This window comes from Dermacentor albipictus, unplaced genomic scaffold, assembly GCF_038994185.2.
Source record: "Dermacentor albipictus isolate Rhodes 1998 colony unplaced genomic scaffold, USDA_Dalb.pri_finalv2 scaffold_17, whole genome shotgun sequence".
In the NCBI taxonomy this organism is placed as follows: domain Eukaryota; kingdom Metazoa; phylum Arthropoda; class Arachnida; order Ixodida; family Ixodidae; genus Dermacentor; species Dermacentor albipictus.
Genome location: NW_027225571.1, coordinates 7,010,578 through 7,031,674, shown reverse-complemented (window position 1 = coordinate 7,031,674; position 21,097 = coordinate 7,010,578). Strand labels below are relative to the sequence as shown.

At 46.3% G+C, this 21,097-nt stretch overlaps 3 protein-coding genes across 4 annotated transcripts in view; 2 read left to right on the top strand and 1 right to left on the bottom strand.

The window, feature by feature from the left end:
- Nucleotides 1–21,091, bottom strand: part of LOC139052024 (uncharacterized) — a 266,591-nt gene extending 245,500 nt beyond the window's left edge. For both annotated transcript variants that reach the window (XM_070529098.1, XM_070529099.1), the window contains exon 1: nt 20,928–21,091. In XM_070529098.1, the coding sequence (XP_070385199.1) occupies nt 20,928–21,091 (164 nt within the window). The remainder of the gene's footprint in view (nt 1–20,927) is intronic.
- LOC139052023 (kettin homolog) lies at nt 1,522–10,163 on the top strand. Its single transcript, XM_070529097.1, has 9 exons — nt 1,522–1,997; nt 6,445–6,702; nt 6,836–6,979; nt 7,084–7,332; nt 7,826–7,969; nt 8,083–8,180; nt 8,350–8,524; nt 9,396–9,539; nt 10,024–10,163. The coding sequence occupies exons 2-8, from the start codon at nt 6,699–6,701 to the stop codon at nt 9,533–9,535; spliced, it is 954 nt and encodes a 317-aa protein (XP_070385198.1). The 5' UTR covers nt 1,522–1,997; nt 6,445–6,698; the 3' UTR covers nt 9,536–9,539; nt 10,024–10,163.
- On the top strand, nt 9,808–19,773 carry LOC139052036 (myosin light chain kinase, smooth muscle-like). The gene is made up of 9 exons (XM_070529108.1): nt 9,808–9,827; nt 9,983–10,290; nt 10,849–11,054; nt 11,828–12,103; nt 13,844–14,002; nt 16,174–16,339; nt 16,464–16,607; nt 17,906–18,018; nt 19,005–19,773. The coding sequence occupies exons 1-9, from the start codon at nt 9,808–9,810 to the stop codon at nt 19,149–19,151; spliced, it is 1,539 nt and encodes a 512-aa protein (XP_070385209.1). The 3' UTR covers nt 19,152–19,773.
- Nucleotides 21,092–21,097: the final 6 nt, after the last annotated feature.

Sequence of the window (21,097 nt, the reverse complement as noted above, 5' to 3'; positions counted from 1 at the left end):
ATTGTATCATGCTCAATTTCACGGCGCGCTGTCTGCTATCCGTTGTCAGTGTCGCCGGCGTCCGTAAGCTGTATTTGTGATTCCAGTAACGCGGACGTCTAAAAATTGTGTTTAAATGTTTTCATCTATTTTGCAGAAATCGCTGTGGAAGTACACACTTTAGACTGCGCCAAAATAGTGCGGGTCCTTAAAAGGCCCCACACCAGGCCCCATAGCAAATATCGGTTATACGCTGGACGTTGTTACGCGTCCTCAAGGGAGCGTTCAGCCGCAAATTTTTTTTATCGGCTCATTAATAGCCGAGGTAGAAATATTCCAGTGCCGCGAACCCATGATTTCTGGAGGCGAGCTTCACTGCCAAGCGACACAGTCTATCCACTTGCCCCGTCTAGCCAGCACCACCTGGTCTAGCCTCCGCAAGCGAAATTCCTTCCCCGCGTTCTCCTATACCGGACCTTGAGGATCGCGTAACGCATACCTAACGGGCTCTGCTTCCCCCCCCCCCTTTTTTTTTCTCGCTTTTTTGCGGACGGCGTCGCGCGCGAGCTGTTGTGATTGTCTCTTTTCGCGCAGCGCACGATTTTGCGCGCTGTGCACGAGGACGCCTGACTAGCGGTATAAGTCAGTTAACGATTATAAGATTAACGATTATAAGTCAGCTAAACGATTACTGAGGCAGACACAAGCAGATCACAGAGCACGATCCCGCGTTGGAACAGGGTAGAATATGACACAGTTTCGGTGCCTGCGCGTGCGACTGCACGACGTGGGAACAAGCAGACGAAACCGCAGTAATCTCTTGCTGCGGTGCGAAGTAAAACAAAAAAGATGCAGATATTCGGTTCGTATGTTTTATTATTTCTCTAAGCCTTTTCAATTCGTCTACTCAAGCAACATATTACACAAATAACAGATGTTGCCTTGAATACTCCTTGATGTCACGTGTCACCACGAGCGACGTCACAGTGCAAACACGTGTACGTAGGCGCACTATCTAGCACGTGTAACGTCATCCTCCGGCTTGGAGTGCGGCGGCCGCGAGGAGAAGGGAAAACGGCGTTCGGTTTGATATTTCAGGTCCTTCCGCGGCGCGTAGCAATGTAACACTTTGCAGACACGATCGTTATCGCGCAAGGTATGCTCAGCGTCTGTCAGCTCAAAATGGCCACACCTGGTGAGGGGCCCTTTAAAAATGACACAAGGTTAGTTTAAGAAGATATGATATTAACTATCCTGGTCGGCGGCCACCGAACTTCGTGAAGGTACCATCGAAACTTGTATTTCATTGCAGACACTCACGTGTGCACGTTTCAGCTCAGGTATTTGACAAGAAAGAGCAAAGAAAGAAAAGGTTCGTGCGTAACAATAAAATGGCAGTGACAATCGTTTGCTATGACGCATAATATTCAGAACCAAAATAAACTGACTCACTTGAAGACAAGCCAAGTTGCAGGAACATCTACTCCGCCAGAAGCGTATAATTTGCGCAATAATATCGTAATAAAAAATTGCTTAATCGCGAAAGTTTGTGCACAGCTGTCGCGCTGCCCATGCGCGCTCATGCGCTCTCTCGAGGAACGCGCTCATTCCTGCAGGCAGCAGTAGTGTGGGAGCCTTCAGACCAGTCGCTGCTGCGTGCCAAAAGACCATAGAAGCGAGCAGCACGCAGACCGTGTTCGGCTTTGGCTGCGGTCTCGACTGGTGGCCTACCCTGTTCGTGGAAGCCATCTCCTCTGCGCACGTGTGCAGCGCTTGCAAACTGGTGCTCCGTGTATTGGCCGCGTTGCCCTGCCACCTCCTGCTTTGTCCCCAGTGGTACCTGCATGACAGGAAACCATTGAACCGCTGTCCGCGGGACAAGAGAGCCTTTGGTCCGAGCGTCAGAGGTCAGCGTCTTTGGTCAGAGCCTTTGGTCAGAGCTCCGCAGCGCCTGCAGGGCACAGAAGAACCTGCTGTTGCAACGTCCAGAGCAGTTGACGAGGCCGTCGTCAGTGTTGGTAAGATTGATGAAATAGAGCCTCTGGTTGTTCTGTGTCCGGGTGTTAATTTGGAGGTATTGATGAACATCGAAGAGTGTTGTGAATTCGCCATAGAAAATTGGTCATTTTTCGCCGCAGGCAAATCTCGACCCGGTAACCGAAATGGTCGATGTGACTTTGACATTCGCCTTCTAGCTTACGGATATGTGATTGTTCTGAAGGTAGTTGTCTCGTTCAACGTATGTTTCGTTTGTTTAAACGTATACGCGTTTAAAGGCCCCGACGGTACCGTGTCTGATTACCCTTTAGATATAAAGTTCAGACTGCGGATCGTTCATCCCGCTGATTGCACAAAGGACCTTAGACTGAGCAAGGACGTTATTTGGCAAGTGCCTTCCCTGGACACGATAATGGGTGAAAAAGTGCACTGTATGTGGGGCAGTCAAGAATTTGTGACAATTTTAGACATTGAAGAAGGTGGTTTCGTCGCAAACAATAAAGTGTGCATGCGTTTTAAACTAACACCATGGTAACTAAATTGTGTTGTACTGAGCGTGCCATAGCGAGCCGCCTTGTAGTACTGACCCTCTCCCCCACCCATCTTCATAATCAGTACTCTTGTTTAGCGCTTTTATTCGTGTTTCGCACAGATTTTACTTTCTGACCATTGTGTCGTGGGCATTGAAGCCGACAATAGTTCTGTCTGCATTCTTTTTTTCATCTGCATTTTAGCAAACTGCAGAGCAAAACCAGTGGTGCGCAGCCCTGCATCGAAAGCGCACGAGTCGGTCACTGTTGCTTGTGGCTGAAATCACCGAAAAATGTACAATGTGCAACGTAACATTTTTTTACATTCATTTTTACATCTCATCCTAGAGTAAGTGTATCGTGAACATAGAGGCAACACTATCTTAAAGCATAGGGTCATAAGACAATGGGCATGCAAAGCTTCCGCGAAAGCGACTGTATCGCTATTGTGGACTATTCCAACAACAAAAAAGGAAAACCGCATGGGGTCAAACTTTTCCCAGTGCACCTGCGTTTTTGTTAGTAGGTAAATTCGCTCTTCGGACAATGGACGATGCAAAACAGAGCAATGACCCAAACGGCCGTATATATTTATCTTGTGCACAGTCTAAGTATGAATGAATTTTTACCGCTGTAAGTAAGCAATCTGCATTGTTTATCTCGAAGGCAGCACAGCGTCGATGGTTAGGAGAAATGCTTTTCCGTTTTTTAGCTCTGATGTTTCGCCATAGTCGCGTTTTCAATTTGGACGTAGAACCAAAATGCGCCCACATTGGCCACATGTACGGTATATTAGCCTACGCGTGGGCAAACTTCGTGTCGAAAGCTTTCTGAGGAGCATGTACAACAATGACGACTACATGCGTTCAGGCGCTCGTAGTCCTGCAAATAATTTGATTTGAATTACCTTGCTCAGTATACGATTTCAGTCGAGAAGCTATGAGGACTGCCAGTAACATATGACTGTCCATATCGCCTTAATAAATTTATCGGCATTGAACACTAAGACACACAGCGCTTGACAACAATCTTCTGTTCTAAATAGTGATAAGTGTTATCTCATTTATTTTTTTTTTATCCAGCGACCGCTTTTCACCGGCTAACAAATGATAAGCGTTCTCGCTCGGCGCATGCGCGCCTGCATGAATCGGGAGTTTCTCGAATGTTATCGATGGTTCTATCTGTTGTCTGTTGTCACCGAACCTTGCGTAACCTGATTGCATGTGTGACACTAATTGTGCAGTACTTTCTGGAAGACACGCGGGCACCAGTGATTACGTTTGGACGTTCGACCATTCATGTGTCAAAGCCGACGCGCTATCCGCGGGTGAGATTTTCGATCTGGTCAGTCGTTCGCAGTTCCTGGCTGCCTAAAGCGAAACTGGCGGCGTAGTCTCCTGTCGTGAGCGTGCACGCAAGGTTCCTTCTTGATTATGTTGAGCGAAGTTTTAACATCGACAAGTTTAAAGAGTTGGTGGTTCGCGCTTCTTCCTTCAGTATCGTGGTCTCTCATTCTTTCGATGTTAAAACTCAGTGCAACACAACCATGAACGGGCGCAAACTAGCCCCGTTCATCTCTATCCTGAAGGGTTTGTTTGTGTGTGTATAGTACAGGTGGCAGTCGGGAAGAAAAAACAATAAGTCGCAGTTTCGCCCGAAAGGCGTAGCATCGATTGCGATAGCAAATTCGTGGACAGCTATACGAAGTAAGGACGGTAGTTTTATCGGCCGTGTAAACATAGGCATACTAACTAAATTAACAAGCATAGTGTCACGCGCGCAGAAGCAAACATGAACACATCTCACTCGATTACCGCGGAAACTCGCTGTCAAAACGCTGGAGTGAGGAAGCGCGGCAGCAGCAGCGAAAGAATTCACCCTGCTGCTCGCATCAATGCGAACTAAGCTGCAAAAAAAAAAAAACACACACACACACACACAGCGCGTTGCGGACTCTGTACCCGTAGCAGATGACTTTCAAGATACAGCGGTGCGGAATAAAATGAATTCAATTCTTAGGTTTTACGTGCGAAAACAACGATCTGATTATGAGGCACGCCGTAGTGGGGGCTCCAGAATCATTTTGCTTATCTGCGGGCTCTTTAAATCCTGCACCCAATGCACAGTGCACGAAGCGTTTTTGCATTCGGCCCCTATCGGAACGCGACCGGCATCGAACCCATGACGTCGAGCTCAGTGGCACAGCGTCATTGGCACTGCGTTACCGAGACGGGTGGCAGTCGCGAAGTTACAAAAATGACAAGGGAAAAAAAACTATGTGAAGCCAAGCTTTTTCATTGGTGACGACGCCTATTTGATTCTCTACAAAGACTGGTTTAGTTTGAGTTGACGAGTTTTATGTAAAAATAGTCGTGGGACAATCGTAGTGCCCATTGTCGAGAACTGGGGAAGAACGGGCACGCAGCCACTGGCACACGCCGAGTGCCCAGAAACAAATAAGTAAATGAAAGGATCAACCATAATTCACCGTTCCATTACCACATTGCTTTGCGCTAGCGATGCTTGGAGTCAACATATGTTCAGTTGGTATGTGGGAAATCTTTTTTTTTTTGTGATACGCAGAAAGAAGGTAGACATAATTAGTAACCGTACAAGGGTTATATAGGCCTCTTCATCGGAACTTTCACATAGTCTTTGTATAAATAAGTACAAATCTATCCGGCGAGATAGCAACCGAACTGTATTTCCGTGGGTCTATGTGATTATATGTTGGTGAGGCCATGTGGACATGGACATGTCTTTGAAAACGTACCGTCTGTGCAATGATCAGTACTTTGTATATGTTATCGTCATGAATGAATTGTGCCGTCATTGTGACTCAAAATATTCGCATCGTCTTTTGTTGAATTAAACTTTTTCTAAACACAGCGACCACACCAACAGCCAGGAAGCTACGCCAAACTTGGTATACTAGGCAAAGAAAGTTAAATAAATAGATAAAAAATGCGCCTCACTTTTATTGTGTTTCACGGACTTTCTTTCAGGCTTGGGAAAAAGTTGTGTAACACTTATTGAGCAACAGAAACCTAAATCCGGTATTATTCAGGGTGGTCTACGATTTTGTCTTTGACCCTATATTGGTCTGAATATAATATTTGAAAAGTTGATCAATTAATAATAACTAATTATAGCATTAGGCGAAATACCAAAAAGTGTGATTTACTACAAGCGACGGCAACCAACATACCCTGTTTCTGTCCAGCTACGTGGCACTTGAATATTATTATTTTTTAATTTGGCATAAGTTACGTGCGACACATGGTAGACCAAACAGATCCATAACCCAGCAGCTGGCACTGCTTCAGACGCTCGCATAGACCACTCAACAAGTGTGATTCACATGGTACACTATGCTTTCATCCCTAAACAAAACAGTTTTATTCGTGGGTGGAAACCGCATCCAACAAACGAGGTAGTCGAGCAATTTATCTACAGATACCGATTTGAACGTTTGTGAAAGCAATGAGCACAACTTTTTCCGTAGTAGAACAGTACCCACGCTGCTACGATCGTCACATATGTTTCTTAACTACTCATTGCTGCTAAACCACAGATTAGAACTACTGGTAGAATATTGCAATAAGGGCACATTCGTGAAACCAATTTTTAGAAATGCAAAATTGATCTCCGATTTCACCTCAACCTCCCTTCGAGTGAAAGGTTGGTTAAAGTGTTATGTTGTTCTTTTGTTGTTTTCATGCTAAGCATATGAAAGTAAAATCAAGTTTGAGATTGGTGGACTTACTTTGCGAATTGTGGAAATAATATGTCAGACATTCATTATTGAACTCACATTTTGAAGTAATCGGCCCTGTTCTAAGGAAGGCCCACTACTTTTAGTCTCTTCGTCTATTGTTGAGATAAAATCGTTCCCAAGAAAAATCATGTATTGAGCGGAAACATGGTCTCGATGCAGGCCGTGCGGGAGTGCTGCTTGACTCCCACCACCCGGAGGCATACAGGCAGACGCAGAAGTTCGAGTATGACTCCAGCCGTGTTCCAGAGACCTGGTCCGACGAGAAACCTAAAGTGACACCAGTGTTCGTGCAACACTTGAATAACATCGACGGCGCTGTGGAGGGTCACTACCTTCGCATCGAGGGCCGTATCGAACCTACCAATGACGACAAACTCAAAGTTAAATGGTTCAAGAACGGCAAGCCTTTGGTCATGGGTAGGCACTCGCGGTTCACTTACTATTCTTGCAAGTTTAAGAATTTTAAACGAGCTGATACGTGTTTCACATGGAGCTATTGCTTGGACGCCAACGAATGACTCGATTTCTGTTCTTCCTCATTTCCTTTCAGGTACCAGAGTTAAACCCACAGACGATTTCGGCTTAGTTTCCCTAGACATATCAAGCGCAAGACCGGATGATTCTGGTATTTATACCTGCAAAGCCACAAACGACGTTGGCGAAGCAATCTCAACTTGCACAATCAAGGTGGAAGGTGCGTTATAAGAACAGTTCCGCACCTGAAGTCTGAAATCACGCGTGGACAAGCTTGGGGGGACTATTGCTACAGCGCGTTGTTATGTTCAATTTACCTCGCAGGCCGCGAAAACATCATTCTAGCCTCCCAACATCCTGAATCGCTGCCCAAGATTCGCCAGCTCGAAGAGTACGTGCCACCAGAGAAGTACGTGCCTGAGCCAGAATACGAAGGACCGGTGTTCGTCACGCACCTCAACAACTTGGAGATCCCCGAAGGCACTACGGCCCACTTCGAGTGCCGCGTGGAGCCATCCAAGGACCCCACGCTCAAAGTGGAATTCCTCAAAAACAACAAGCCAGTTCCTGCTGGTGAGCTCACACCTGCGCCATTGCGACAACTGTCTATCCAGAGATAACGCTGCTTGGCACAGACAGTAAATGCACAAGCTTATTCTAAACCTAGCCATAACAATAATAGTTCAGTTTGTGTTAGCACCTAAGTGTATCACCACCATCAAAAAGTTGTATGCGCCACCCATCGGAGAGAAGAAGCCGCTAAACATAGATTTAAGGTAAGCAGTCGGATAACAGAACGTACGAACAAAACATATTATAAGGGCACTGAGTAGCAGGACTATCATAGAAGTTGGTGGCTTTACGTATTTGCTTCAGTTCAAAAAAGCCTTGCCGTTAGTGAAGGCGCCATAATCAGAGCTATAACAAAAACAAGAGAATTCCCGTGTATTAATTTCTAAGGCCTTTAACCTATACGACCCCGCTAAAAACACGACAAATGCGCCCACGGGGTAATTAATCGTTTAAGTGCGCACATCACTTAGGCGAACTTTCATATTGCATCCAGGTTCCAAATACAACTTCAACAACGACTTTGGTTTCGTCACCCTGGATGTCGGCAATGCGTTTCCTGAGGACTCTGGCATCTACACGTGCAGAGCTCGCAACTCGAAGGGCAAGGCAGTCACCACTGGGTCTCTCAAAGTACAAGGTAACATTTGTATGCAAACAAAATCGAAACTATGTTGTGCGTGACCGATTAGTAATTAGGCATGCAGCAGAGACAGCGATTACAGCGAGACATTCTGTTGAAATTTATCGCAGGCAAAAGTGACGTGCAGTCTGACACTCTTCATCCAATGGGCGCACAGGGTTTGTCCAAGGTCCAGGAGCTAGAGACTTCGTACCTGACCAGGTACCAGGTACTCCTTATGAAATACATGTCTCCTGCTGCTGCTATGACATTGGTAGCTGCGCGAAATTCTAGATCAGATCTTATTTTCGATGCTCATGAGCCAGGCTGCTATTACGTATAAATGACGGCACCAAACGTACGGTGCCATATGTTATACTCACGAGGCCTTGTTGCAGGCTCCTGTCGAGGAAGCCGAGAAGGTCTACCCGCGACCAGTGTTTGTGGTGCCGTTTGAGCCGAACTTCTCCATTCAAGAAGGTAGTCCGGTCACCCTAGAATGCAAGGTCGAGCCAGCAGCTGACCCGAATCTCAAGGTGGAGTGGTTCCTGAACGGAAAGCCACTTGCGCCAGGTAAGGCTCGCTTTTTCTCGAACGCAGTCATCTTGAAATAAAATCACAAAGCTTTTCAAAAAAGCTCGCAAAGTGCTGCTAATAATATATCAAACATCATGATTGGCTAGCATCTGCTTTTAGGAACAATTCTTGCCTAAGGAAATTTCCACTAATATGGACGCTTGTCTCCTTTGAGATTTAGTAACAGTTTGTGGGCGCTTCGCAATGAAAGAAGTGCTGCACATATCATTTTTCCCGAAACGGCTTACTGCAACAATGCTGTGAAGAAAAAAAGACCTTTGCTTGTTTAGATAAGCTGTTCACAAGATATCTATGTGAAAAAGTCAGAAAGGCACTCGCTGGAATTTTCTGCGCATCTTGTCTTTCGTATTGCACGAAAATAACTAGCACCTTTACAACTGCAAACGGTTCGTTGCGATGGGCTTCCCTCTCAGAAAGAAACAAAAAGTTTGTACAGTAAAACCACCTTTGATGCAGTCCCTCTGCCGCTGACCCTCTGAGTCTCTCTTCCGCTCTTCGTGTGCTCAACGAGGCATTTCTGCGCTAGCGCTATGTAACGTCGTTTTAGATAGTTACGACCAATTTTCATTCTTACTAGAACTTACACCTGCTTTATTACGCGCACAGAAATTCAAAACGCTACTGTGGCATCTTTATCAAAGCCTCATTTGAGGTGTTTCCAAATGTTTGGTAAAATTCTTCCTTTTTTGCCTGCGCCATGTCTCCAATGTGTAAGTTGGGTATCGGTTTCAAAAGGCGTGCATTCTCTAAAAAAAGTAGACGAAACTAATAAAAAAGATAGAATTACACAAGCGGTTTTAGAAGTTATTAAAACTGTGAATCTCTAATGGCCGTGTGATTTTTCCAGGATCCAGGTACACTTCAACCCACGACTTTGGCTTCGTTGTACTTGCTCTCACCGACTTCTGGGGACGAGACGCTGGCATTTACACCTGCCGCGCGAGCAACAACGCCGGCGAAGTCTTCACTACGACCACGATTACATGACTTTGTAAGTGTGGGATCAATATCGACTTCTTAATAGCAGCTTTTTTTGCACCAAGCTAACTACTTGCACGAATAATCTCAAGGAAGTAACGTTAGGACGCCTGCTGACTTCTACCCTGTTTTAAATACATCGTTGGGGCAGGGGAGGGGGCGTGATTGAGGAGACCACTTCAGTTTGACATCTCAAAACAAAAACGAATCGAATAAAGCAAAGACCAGTTGGAGCCGATTAATGAAAGAGCGAATTATACACAAGCAAGAAACAAAACTGGATGAACAAAATTTATCTTTAGTGAGACTAACTTTTGTTTACTTATCGTAATTCTTAGCCATCCTCAATCCCAAGCTTTCTTCTTTTTTTAGACTTAGGCACTTGTATAGTCTGGCAGCTCCATAGGAGGAGTCTGCTTTTTGTTAGTTAATTTTGACTAAATCACTTGATAAAAGCACTTGCGGGAGTGTCACTTATCACCGTCGCCGTCGTACAGCCCGCAAGGGCGTGCAGGAGGACACGCTGCACCCAGAGGGTCGCAAGGGGCTCGAGTCCATCCAGCAGCTGGAGGAGTCACTGACGCGTGTGCCCGCATTGGTTCAAGAGGACGCCGCAGGCCAGCCACCCGTGTTCACGTCACAGTTTGTCAATCTGAAGGACCTGAATGAAGGCGAGATCGCTCACTTCGAGGCCACACTGACACCGGTCGGCGACCAGACCATGCAGGTCGAATGGTTCTTCCGCGGCAAGCCGCTCAAAGCAGGTGAGTTTTCCAGGCAACAAAGGTCCTTACCTTATCTGCGCACTTATTCTGTGAAGGCAGTTTTTGTTTCTTGAGGGCGATTGGCCTATGTGAACGCTTTTGACTTGCTCAAGCCCTCCGCGTGAATGCGCGAGCTCACCGCAGCATTCCTCCCCTCCCCTCCCTCTCTCTCTCTCTCTCTCTCTCTCTCTCTCATCTTTCTGTTCTCTCTTTCCCGTCGCCCAGAGTTGGGTAGCCAACCAGACGCATTTCTGGTTAACATCCCTGTCTTCTCTCTTTATATACTCCTCCCTCCTCCTCCCTCTCGTATTTTGAAATGTATCAGAACGTTCGTAACTCAACGCAGAAATTACAAAAATATGGGCCAAACTTGAGCTATGTGGCACGACTCGCAGTGAACTGTGACTCCATATAACTGTTTACAAGCTACATCGGATGGCGCGTTCGAAAATGAAGCAGCGATGACTATAGCCATGGTACTTCACGCACTTACACAGTGCCTTGTAGAAACCATGCTTTGGCAAGAGCGAACCTGACACATCGAACACTACGTCGCAGGGCACCGCATCCGGACGGTACATGCGTTCGGCATGGTGGTGCTCGAGATCTTGGGCACAGTGCTGGAGGACTCTGGCCGCTACACGTGCCGCGCCACCAACAAGTGGGGCAAAGCCGAAGTCACCGTTGACCTCGAGTGTACCGACAAGACCAAGGGACAGCGGCCGCAGTTTACCACTCAGCTGCAGAACCTCATGGACCTCAAGGTAATGAGTTATCACCTGCAGATGAGCGAGAAAGACAGCTAGCTCAATTAGCTTGGTCATCGGTTCAGTGAGGTGGAGACAACGAAAAATAAATATTTATTGACGCTTTACAATCAGTGCGCAGGAGCGGAGTATAACAGTGAACAAGTTTGGGCGTGTTGGTGGGATACATACGATACAGGCGATACATACGATGCATGCGATAGTCCATAGACTCCGACATAGGAGGCCGTGGCTAAGCAGTCTCCATCTGGACGATGCTGTTGATCGTAAGGTGGTGCGTAATTTTTTGGGCATAGTAGTCACATGACTGCTTTTTCTCCTTCCCTTCAGTGTGTATGTTGCAGTGGTGTCTCAGTGAGTATATATATGCTCACATGCTCCAATAAATCAATTGCTTAAGCTAGCGCTCGTCCCGTGTTCCTGCTTGTCCCTGTGTCATTCTTGCGCTATGTATCCCAGCTTGTGTGGAGTATAGCGTTCACTATTATTAGTGCAAACCTCAAGAGAGAGTGACACCACATAGGCACCATTTGCGGTATAAGTCAGTATTGAGCTTTTCTGAGTTTTAATCCGTTTGCGATGAGCATCCTCATTGTGTACGTTCGCTTATTATTAAACAATAACTTCAAATTGGAGACACTAGCAGCACGCCTTATCAGCTCGCAAGCGTTTGAGGCACTTCCGCTGAAACAGTGGCAGTATGATCCCTTGTTTTGCGGGAGTGTACGTAACAGTACCGCTTTCTCCCGTGCTACTCCCTGCTTCTATAGTACGACGCACGTACGGGCGAGAAGAAGGTGGAAACGGGCTCCCAGGTGCAGTACTTGGCCAAGTACTTCGACACCGAAGCGGAGAAGCAGCAGCGGGGCGCCAGCGGCATAGCGCCCGAGTCAGTGGTGCAGGGCCGCGAAGTGCACACGACCACGCAGCGCCAGACGCAGGAGCAGCAGGGCGACCTAGAGATCACCCGCAAGAAGACGCTGACCGAGACGCTCGAGCAAGAGCACAAAGGCGTCACCAAGGAGCAGCGCGTGCAGGGGCCCGTGGTGAGTGCACGTACACTTTAGCGCTCCGTCTGACGAACCTTGTGCGCGTCGCCGATTTGAATAACTAAAGAAAAGTGAACGCTGATTTTCTCCAAACCACTTCTCGCACTTTTTTTTTACTTGAGTCATATTGAAGCATTATGGCGGTTTATGAGTATAACTGCAACCTATTGGCAGTCGTCCCGAACGTATATTCCTGGCGTCTAGTAAACCATTCCGATAGTTATGTTACTTTCTAAATGTCGCGACAGACACAACCGAAGGGCAGACTGGGAACATGTAGATCCAATTTTGCTATTTATTTTGTTGTGTTGCGTTTTCTTGTTCACTTGCTTTGTAACCCTGCTCTTTACGAGTTTGCTTGTGCTTTCATTTTAATAACTAAACCCCCCTTACTCCATGCCCTTTGGGCCTGTAAGATATTTTTAAATAAATAAATAAATGTAAGAATCCACGGCATCCGTCATAGCGGCTGGACCAGACAAGTCATTTATCTTTTCGACGTTTTGTTAGAGGGTTGATGTGTTACAGGGTACATATGCTCAGCCACAGAATTCTATTCCCACTCACGTGGCGCGACGTACATGTGCAGAATTTAATGTACCAATATAAGAAAAAGAAGCGTTATAACCTCTCGCGGAAATTTAAAAAAAAAATTTTCATGCTGAATTGTGAACGTAGGTCGAGAAAAAGTGCTTACCGAGAAGCGCAAACTGTGCAAGGTAACGCGGTCATGAATGACAGAAAGCAAATTTGGTTGGCGAAATGAAAAGAAGCGTTGTCGTTTCGAAAGCAGCGCCTAAATCGGCCACTTCTCGCTTGTAGTGAGTACCCCAGCGAGCAGTGTTTCCTGCGCTTTCCTCTCCATAGATATTCTCCCTCCCGCCGCGGCATCTCAGTGGCTGTGGCGTTCTGCCGCTTAGCACGACGTCTCGGGTTCGATTGCCGGCCGCGGCGAGCGCATTCCTATGAGAGGCGGAATGCAGAAACGCTAGTGTAGCCTGATTTTTGAGCGCGTGAAAAATTCCATGCGGTCCAAAATAATTCGCAGACCTCCATTATGGCGCCCCTCACAGCCCCTGTGTAGCTTCAGGATGTTTTACCCTCTTCCCTCCCCCCCCCCATAATTCAATACATATTCTCCCTGCGAGGTCCCTAGCATAATAACGTGCTCAAGAGGGGGGAACTTTGGGCCAGTTGGTCCGACATGTTTAAAGAGGAAAAGAACCGCTACTTCAGACGGGACGTGACGAAGGAGTGGTCGGGATGAGCGGTAAGAAAAATAAGCGTTATAACCTCTCGCCTGAGTTGTTCAGTTGTAATACCTCCTTCTCACTATCTCTGTACTACATTGCCACCATGAAGAAACAAACAAACAAGAATATCTGCTAAGGGCGGAAAGACGAAACAGACTACACCGAGTAAAACCAGTGACAGGTCAGGTTCCTTGAAACATCAAAAGTAATGTGCTTCGAAGCTTAGAATGACAATCAGCAATAGTTTAAATTGCGCTAGCTCCAACAACAGGCAGTCTATTTTGCCGTCGCAAAGCTGTTATGAGCAGCGGGTCACGCGGTGGAAACCTCTCGAAAGTCAGCCAGCCAGGCCACTGCGCAAGACCTATTCGCGACACGACGCGCTAACAGGCAGCTGGATGGATGAGCTCCAAGAGCCGTTATAATTAGCGCGCATGGCCATTCGAATGGAAGCGAGACCAGCCGCTGTGTTTTCCGTTCGCAGCAAGAGTCGAAGCCTCCCGTATTCACCAAGAAGCTACAGCCATGCCGTGTGGACGAGGGCCATGGAGCTAAGTTCCAGTGCACGTTCACCGGCCAGCCGGCGCCAAAGATCACGTGGTACCGAGAGAATTTCCCCATAACACCTTCGCAGGACTTCCAGGTGAGCATGCACGACCCCCCCCCCCTTTTTTTTGCGTGTGTTTCTGCAGCGACGACACATGAATTTGCACCTTCTTAAATATAGTGACGACTTTTGCGAAGGAATATGACGGTGCAGATTATCACCGTCAGTCACGAATTGCGATCGCCTGCCAATAAATGTGCGAAATTTACATAATTTTATGTCAAAGTGCTGGAGACTCCATATAAAGCAAGTCTTGGTGGGATAAGAATGACTGTGCCCATTTTATAAAGACCCTAGTGTATATAAGATTTTTATAAGATCCTAGTGTAGTTTGATTAAACAAAACGAACGGCTATGCTTTGAATTCTTTCTAAACTGTTGACGTCACGTGTCGTCCACGGATCCCACACAGCACACGCATAATCCAGAACAGATCGGACATTTGATTTGTACAATGATACCTTTCTCTCCAGTGGCAACTTTTTTGCATTTCTGCGCAGGAAACCTAGAATGCGGCATGCTTTACTTGTGATATGATCAATGTGACGGCTCCAAGAAAGAACAGGTGTGAAATAAACGCCGAGACGTTTGTGCTCCTGAACCGATATTATCATGGTGGAATTTAAAGAGTAACAGAAGTCATGAGGGGTTCTTTTCCTCGAGAAACGCATATGAACGGTTTTTTTTTTCATGTTAATGTGCATATGCCACTTGTTGCACCACTCATTGACGTTGTACAGGTCATCTTGTAAAACATTGCAGTCATGGGTAGTATGAATAGTCCTGTACAAAACACAATCATCAGCAAATAGCCTGATTTGCGATGAAATACCGGAGCAAATATCATTTATATAGATAAGAAATAAAAGTGGTCCTATGACTGATCCTTGGGGCACTCCAGAGGACACATCAACTTCACGGGATGTTTTGCCATTAAGCACAACTTTTTGTTTTCTTAAATTTAAGTATTCTTTTATCCAGTTAACAATCGTACTGTTTATATTATATATTTCTAATTTTTCTATAAGTAAAGAGTGAGGGACAACATCGAACGCCTTCTTAAAATCTAGAAACAAACAGTCAACAGAAAAACCCTTGTCCAAAGCTCCTGCTAAATCATTCGTCAGCTCAAGCAACTGTGTTGTACAGGAAAATCCACTGCGAAATCCATGCTGCTGGGGGCTGAGCAAAGAGTGCACGTTCATGTGACTCATAACATTACTGTAAAGTACATGCTCAAGTATCTTACATGAAACGCTAGTAAGCGAGATAGGCCGGTAATTCAAAACACTACTTCGCGGTCCACCCTTATGCACAGGGACGATATTGGCAAGTTTCCAGTCATCTGGTGAAGATATTTCTAGTAAAGATTTAGTAAATATTACACAAAGATATTTGGACACCTCCTGTGGGCACAAAGAAAGCAGTGCCGGTGACAAAGCGTCAGGCCCAGTTGCTTTAGCCGGATTCAATGTTCTGAGAGCTGCCTCTATTCCTCCTCGGTCAATCATGATATCGTCCATGGGCTCACCCACCACTTGGGTGGATCGCGCCACAGTGTTTTGAGTGCCAACACGAGCAGCATACACAGAACTGAAAAACGAGATAAAGCACTCGGCTTTTTCAATGTCGTTATGGATGGTAGCACCGTCGCTATCAAGAGCAGGTATTGATAATACATCTTTAGTGTTCATTTTAAAGAATTGCCACAGTTCTTTTGGTCTTTTCTGTATACGCAGGTGGAACGTGCTAAAGTATTTATCTTTGGCTGTCTGCGTAGCTACCTTCATCTCTTCAGTTTTGTTTTTGAGTGTGTTATGAGTGTGTACTTGCGCTCTGCTAGAATTACATCCTTTTTTTGTAGACTGTAACACGAGGACTGGTTGCGTCATCTCAGGCTTCTATCGCCTCCTTCACGTACGTGTAATAAAGTCATCAGAAAAAAAAACGACCACCCCCCGGATGTCGTTTTTCTACACTATTTCCGCCTTTGCGCTGAATCTGCTATGACGTACAAAACGTTCTATTCTCGAACCCGTCAACTTGGCAACTTTGACAAGTCGTAAGCAGGATGACTGGTAAAATTGGACAGTTGGGGTCGTTTAAGAAAAAAACTAAAGATTTACGGCCGCCAGAATGCCAGCGCTAACGAAACGAACGCCCGCCTGAGCCTTGAATGCCGGGCGCTGCATTGTCGTCGTCCGCAGAACGGCAAGGTGACGGGCGACGTGTCACACAAGATTGTGGAGGAGGACGACCTGTACACGCTGCTCATCTTGGAGGCCCAGGCGGACTCAGACTCCGGAAGCTACGAGTGTGTCGCCAGCAACTCGGCTGGAGAAGCACGCTGCCAGGCTCACGTGGTGATCGAAGGTCAGTGCGCGCGGCCACAAATAGCGCCCGTTTCAGCGGCTTCCCTTCTGCCGCCAAGAAAAGCAGCGCCTTGCTATAGCCCGGCCGGTCCGACTCAGTTTCGCCGCTGCCCTCTGCTGCGCAGGCGCCAAGCCCAAGACGCCGCCCACGAGCCCCAAGGAGGCGCCTGGAGACCAGAAGCCACCCACAGTGACAGAGCCGCTCAAGCCACTCGCCGTCAAGCAAGGCCAGAGCGCCGTCTTCCGCTGCAGGATACCAGCCGTCCCTGGTGAGAGCACTTGCGCCTTGCCCTTACAGCCTTAGAACTTAGAACGACAGAAAGCTGAGCTAGTTGGTAAGGACTCATAATGCAAAATGAAGTGAACAACACGGCGTTCGTGTTGTCCGCTTCTCTTGTGGCTGTGTCTGCACGCCTTACCCTTTTTTGCACTATGAAGCCTTAGAATCTTGTGATTTATGCCCTTACACATATATCGGTTACACATATAGATCTGGTGAGGGAATACTTAAGATCCTGAATGCACAAAATGAGCGCCAGTTTTAAGGCGCAGGTCCGGCGCCTATTAGAAGCAGGTTATCCTAGTGTAGCGGTGGCCACTGTGGCTGAGCGCCTAAAGAAGTCGGTTTCGAGAGGGACGGACGTGATTAGAGAACGCAGTGATAGCAAAAAAAGAGTAGTGGCTATTCCGTATATTCATTCAGTGTCGCACAGGCTTAACAAAGTTGCTAGTAGATATGATGTTAATGTTGCTTTCACTGCTCCCAATAAGCTAGGTAAGATATGCGCTGCCGTACAGAATAAAAAGGAGCGCGTAAAAGGCAAAAAAACGAACAGATATTTGTCCAGTGAAGCACAATAAGAACAACAGTTTTACTGACTGTCGTATGGGTGTGGTTTATAAAATTCCCCTTAGCTGTGGCCAGTTCTACGTAGGGCAAACGGGACGGTGTATCAATCAGAGGCTAATGGAACATAAAAGGTCGTCAACCGGTGGATCGTCTCCTAATCTTTCCCTACATTGCCGAGATTGTAACTGCACACCAGAGTTAGATGAATGCGCGATATTGTACAGGCACAAGAATGAAGATACGCGTCTTATGGTAGAGGCATGGCATATCTATAATGGTGGAAGTGCGTGCATGAGTCAGCCTTCGATTACTTTACATAAGGAAGAGATTAAGTGCCTTAACAGTTATCTCTCACGTAGACCGGCACGTGTACCCGATTGACACGTGGTGTTACCATTCCTGAGCATGCGCAGATGTGTTTTGTGTCTTCTTTCTTTTTTCGCCTCAGTGCTCCCTTCAGCTGATAGTTGGCGTTCGTGTTGTCTACTTCTCTACTCTTGTGTCCTATCTGCACGCCTCAATTCTATTTTGCATAATGAAAGTGCTCAAAAAATATTTGGAGTCTAGAAAAGTCTGGAGCCTTTCTGGCTAGTATCTTGTCCAATTATAGGTCACTTTAGGTCAGCCACAGGCTTATTAAAAATATACATTTCAGAAAAAGCAATTTATATTTCTCAAACAACGACTGATGAACACTTTCCCCTCTGTGCGACACAGTGCCCGAGCTAAACGAGGTGCCACCTACGGTTACTCCTCTGGCTGACCTGACCGTGCCCGAGGGCTCGCCTGCTCGCTTTGTCACATCCCTGGGAGGCGTGCCACCACCCAAGGTCATCTTTCTTTCTTTCTTTCTTTCTTTCTTTCTTTCTTTCTTTCTTTCTTTCTTTCTTTCTTTCTTTCTTTCTTTCTTTCTTTCTTTCTTTCCTTCTTTCTTTCTTTCTTTCTTTCCTTCTTTCTTTCTTTCTTTCTTTCCTTCTTTCTTTCTTTCTTTCTTTCTTTATTTGTTTCCATTGCTAAATACAATGACGGGGGCTAAGATAAAAGCTGCAATGAGGCAGCTTGAGGTGCCCTTAGCCCCCGTGTTACATGGTGGCAGTGAGTAGCGCAATCAGCCGTACACAAAGAACAATGCATATAAATAACAATTACAATCATCAATCAATGCAAGATAATTTTCTATAACGGAACAAACAAGAAGCTTGATGATGCCTGATGATGTGGCCCTCTCGGTTCGCGAGGGCCACATCATCAAGCAGTCCCGTGATTTCCAGGTGGGTAGCCCGCTTGAGCCTTTCACGGCCAGGCACTTTCGAATTTAAGCCATTGAAAGAGCGATCGTTTGGTTTCTTCGAAGTTACGCTTTGTTACAGTTAAACGCACATTCATGTGAGGCTACGCACAAAATGTTGATGCCAGCAATAACGTAAAGGACTATCACTTCTTATTATCGATTTATGGAACTAAATTATGTCGAAACCAGCGATTAGTACTGTCGTGTAACTGAGTAATATTGATTACTTGCAACAGAAGGTCCGTTCGACTAACCGCACAAAGTAAACCATCCCAGCATTCCAGATTTATTTGGGTGTATCGGAAAAGCCGAGCAAAGGTCATTTGTTTTATGTGGTTTTTGCGTAGATCCACTAGCAAATTGTGGGTTCTGATTACATATCCAAACCACCACGCGGTGTCTGTACACCGACAGCGTGAAGTTGCTATACACATGCATGCGTGTATTGCTGGAGAACCTTCGTTCATGCGCTTGTGGCAGCAGCGAAAGGCCATATGCTCTCGTGTCTCCACATTTTCGTTGCAGATGAACCAAGACCAAGGCTCAGCATCTCTGGTCATGAGGCACACGTATCCCGAAGACGAAGGTGTCTACGTTTGTCGTGCCACCAACGCCTCGGGCCAAGCCGAGACCTCTGCCCGGCTTACCGTGCAACTTAAGGCCAAAAAGTAGAGGTCGCGCCCTGGCCTACTTGCTCGCTGCAGCTTAAAGCGCTCCGTTGTTTCGGAAAGCAGTGCGTTCGAGCTGCTAAAACCGGGAGAGAGAGAGAACAAAAAAAAGAAGAAAAAGTTTGGCTCCTCACTTTCGCGTTCTTAAACTAAAGTTAAAACTAGCGTTTTCCCCCCTGCGTCTTCGCATCGACGCACAGACTTTATCGATGAGCTATTTTTTAACTTTTACCGAGTCTTTTTTATATTTTTTTGTTTTCCTATCACATACCTTCTACCTATTTCCGAGAGCGAGAAATTTTTAACTGAAGTCTCTTCTTTATGTGTCATTCGCTTCGGATTGTTCGTTAGTCTTGTCTTTGAGAGCCCTTTGTAAACTAAAGGGGAGAAAATTAACTGTGCGTATAGGAACCGTTCCGTTGTTTTCCTTTTTATTCATTGAAATCGCTACATTAACGCCTAACAAGTTTATTCGTTTCATTAACCCAATTCTGCCTAACAGAAGGGTGATCGAGGCTTTGTACATTACTGACATTTCTATCTACTTGTGCCGGAGGTATTTTTCTTTTAGTTATTTCCTGCAACAATAGTTGCAGTACTGCACATCTGGGGTGCGATCTTGTACGCGTTCCAAAATAGAACGGAGGCGGTTCGTTCCACCGAGCCAAATACGATTCGTCAATTTGAACCGTGCCGAATGCCATGACCTCAATTGTGACGTGATATCTGCTGTCAATCATACCGTGTCGTCTGCTATCGGACGAACGGAACGGAACATACCACCTATTTCGTGACGTAAAGAACGAACCGCCTCCGTTCTATTTTGGAACGCGTACAAGATCGCACCCCTGGAGTCAGTCACCGGCACTTATTATTGACGGAAGGAAAAAAAAGAAAGGATGAAAGCACGTGCCAAGCAGTCATTACCATTGTAGCGCTACTAGATGTGCATTTGTGAGGAGCCTTACAATTTGTTATACGTTCGGGCTATTAACACTTTTGCTTAGTGCGTCCATTCGAAACCGATTGGCCACCTTCGCGAGTTTCACGATTCGTGGGAGCCGCGAGACAATAGGCATCGACGGAGAGGCACGATACGCTTAGAAAGGTTTAGGCGATATTAACACGATTAACCATTCAGCAAAAACGAGGCTCTACACTGCCAGCCACGTGGAGATGTGATAACGCTAGCTGCTTCTTACGACTCTCTCGGTCGCTCTTTGTTTACGTTTTGTTCTGTTCTTCGCGGCAAAGGCTTTCGCGAGTCGCCACTCTAGTCAGTCAGCAGTCACGGCAGCAGTGGTGCCCGCGCAACACCGGCTGTAGCTCACATAGGCCAGCCAGCGATAGGCACACACGCTCCGTCCTTAGACAACCAACTGGCCGAAACATGTAGCGATTGCTTGTGAAAAAGAAAATTTCAATAAAACCAAGTTATGCAAACATGTTGTGTCTGATTTAGGCTTGCTCTCTCAGACTCACACTTTGTCGGAACTTCGACATTTGCATGCTTTTTTTCTCTTTATTCTGATAATTATTGCTCTCGACTAATTTCTATTCTGGCGTTGATTTGCAACTCAATAACCTCTTATTCAGACTCAATCGCAAAATCTCTTACTTTTTTTATTTGATTTCTGCGAAGCATGCAAAGACCGAAAGAAGATAAAAGCATTGGCGGCCTAAAAGTGTGAGGGAGATAGGCCTACATCTGACACAGATGTGCTGCTCTCGCAGCTCGTCGAAAACAAAAGAAACAAAAATAAAGAAAGAAAGGAAATACCCTGTGCCCGATAAAGTCGCACTCCTCGCTGTTAGCTGCTCAATCTGGTCAGGAGGTCTCCTCCGCAACTGATGAAGGCCGTCCCAGCCTGAGTCTTTCACGCTTTTAGGCCCCCACCCAGGCGCACCTCGTTTCTGCTCGGCGTTCGCTGCAAAACCCTGCATGGCTCG